Raw genomic sequence first — 2,500 nt, 5'->3', positions numbered from 1 at the left:
CGGTGTAATGTAAACGTTCTGTCCGCTGGGATCTCTGTACGCATACGTTGCGGGAGGTGTCCGTTGGTCCAAAATGCTGCAAATTCAAAAGATTAGTTGAAATCAGTAGTGATTTTGAATCGTTTTCAAGGACTGCATGGGAATAACGATAGCACTTAAAATTACACCATCGCGTAAATATAAGTTCTACCCAGCCAAAGTTTACATAATTTCACCCATAATCCTTACCCGACACTTACCGTTGTCGATCTGCTGGGTCCCAAACCACTAAGGGATCACGAGTCACAACCGGTCTTACAGGAGGCCGGCCTGGGTAACCAGGTACACCGATTGGAGTTTGTGGCATGCTTGTTGGGTAACCAGGTATGGTGGGCTGAATGCGCCTGCGTTGTCTTGGTGTTGGCTCAGTGGCTCGGCCATGTGCAGGAGGTGGTTCTGGTAATGCGGGATGACCTCCGACGTATCTATTTGTGAATGTTTTTTAAATTTAAGAGGAGGAGAGTGGTAGAAATTGCATGCAACGCCGACAGACTAAAAGAAAGATGCTTGTTTTCGTGCTTTACAGCGGTTATCAGTAACACGCGCCCCTCAACGACATTTTTTCATATTCGAAAATAAATTTAGGTGGACGTCAATCAAATGTTTCCATAACGAATTCAACTGCCGCCAAGAGAACAGGAGTGTCGTCATGGAAACATTTGATTGACGTCCCCCTAAATTTTACTTTCGAAATATGAAAAAAAGCCGTTGAGGGGCGCATGTAGCTGATACCCGCTGTAAAGACTGGCCCTGTAATCACAGCAAAGCTAAAAAAAATCATTTTTTCTATCCTGCTGTTGAAAGCAATAAATTAATTTGACCAAATCGCGACTACGCCATTCACTTGCTACAAAACTGTGACGTAATAACAATTGCATTTAAATGATACCAGACCGCTGTGTCGATAGCTTCAAGCTGACGTGGCAGTGACTCCAAAAGAAAAATTAAACACTGTTTCTTTTTTACTCGTTGATATAACTTGAAAATCGGAGAAATCAGTTGCGATCCAAATGGCTGTTTGCAGACGGTCAGTCTTGACTACAAGCTCAGTCTAGAACCTTACACAAAAACAGCCGGCTCGATAAACTAGACGTCGCAAATGTGCGTTTATTACACCGACTGGCACGCAACGGGTAGAAGCGCAAAGATCGATCAATCGACGACTACAGCTTGCAGATGACGAATGCCGACGTATACCGAATCGCAAATAGCGTCCAGGTATCAACATACATCAAACGACAACACGTCAAATTTGTCGCGCACGCAATACGCCAAGGCAACTACCGACACGCAAAACAACTCATGTTCAGTGTGGACTTCATGAGTAAAGTCCAAGAGCTCCCAGTGCGAAGCTCGCAGTAAACCCATTGACTGACAGCTCACGGATTCGGACTGACACGGGCCGAACATAATGTTTATAATTCTACAGGCAAACGGCAAAACTATGAAAGCGAGAGCTTAGATATTTTTAAACAGACTTACGCCATGCCGGTTGATGAAGTAATAAGAATGACTGAATTCTGATGCGAGAGCAAGATGGAAAAAAAGTTTTCCTTTTAATTTAACGCAAAATTATAGCAATCCCTGCTAATAAAACATTTCCATAGCACCATTCAAATTTTGTTCTCACAAAGTAGAGTCTGAGTTTACCAACCCCTATCCTTGATTGCTTTCAACTACAACGAAGCGTTTCGAGAAAACCGAAATTATGATAATTTTAACTCACCTTGGAATAACCGCGGGTCTTACAGGAGGACCGGGATATCCCTCGGGTTGCGGTGGCTGTCCCGTGAGTTGCATGCTAGCTTTCTTTGCGGACTGTGGCCCAAATAACGCGAATGCGTCATCCAACATCGCATGCATGCGCCGACGCGTTTCGTTCATGTCAATATCTGACTCCTCGCTGGACGTATTGGAAACAGATTCAGTTGATTTCTCGGGCTTTTTTCCATGATCCTATACGAAAACAGAATGGAAGGATTACGGCCGAGAACATTGAAATTCTCCATTCAGATTCTATTTCAAAATTTTATTCCGGCTTACCCGAGAACTAGTCGCTGACGATATGGTTTTCGGACTTCTAAGTTTCCTATAACTCTTAAGCTGCGGCATTCCTTCCTCGTCGGTTGCCAAAGAACTACTTTGCGGCCGTCTTTTTCTTCGCCTCACCTTTTTCCCGCTGCAAATGAAGACGGAAAATTAGAAAACGTCAACTTCAATGTTACTTAAAACAAGAGACTATGGCTCCTGCTTAAAGTCATTATTCAGTTTTTCAGAAAACTTTTACTTTCATAACCGAGGTGTTTGGTTGGCGTTTGCTTTCAGCGAGTAAGTATTCCTTCCCAACATAGCGGATTGCGTGACAAGCTGACCGAAACCTGCAGAGGAGTCTACAGGGGAAGTAGACAAAATGACTTAGGATGGTGTGCTCAAGTCCCCTTCACACATATAGTTGCCTTTG

The 2,500-nt window shown here is 43.7% G+C and overlaps 1 protein-coding gene across 3 annotated transcripts in view; it reads right to left on the bottom strand.

Moving 5' to 3' along the window:
• The window catches only part of LOC138059391 (streptococcal hemagglutinin-like), a 39,583-nt gene that overhangs the window by 2,086 nt on the left and 34,997 nt on the right, over window positions 1-2,500 (bottom strand). For all 3 annotated transcript variants that reach the window (XM_068904982.1, XM_068904984.1, XM_068904983.1), the window contains 4 exons: window positions 2,083-2,218; window positions 1,766-1,995; window positions 240-464; window positions 1-76 (listed from right to left, as the gene is read on the bottom strand). The exon at window positions 1-76 is cut by the window's left edge and continues 24 nt beyond it. In XM_068904982.1, coding sequence (XP_068761083.1) covers window positions 1-76; window positions 240-464; window positions 1,766-1,995; window positions 2,083-2,218 — 667 coding nt within the window. The remainder of the gene's footprint in view (window positions 77-239; window positions 465-1,765; window positions 1,996-2,082; window positions 2,219-2,500) is intronic.

The sequence above is a fragment of the Montipora capricornis genome, chromosome 8 (assembly GCF_036669925.1).
Source record: "Montipora capricornis isolate CH-2021 chromosome 8, ASM3666992v2, whole genome shotgun sequence".
NCBI classification, from domain to species: Eukaryota; Metazoa; Cnidaria; class Anthozoa; order Scleractinia; family Acroporidae; genus Montipora; species Montipora capricornis.
This window is presented reverse-complemented; position numbering and strand designations above follow the sequence as displayed.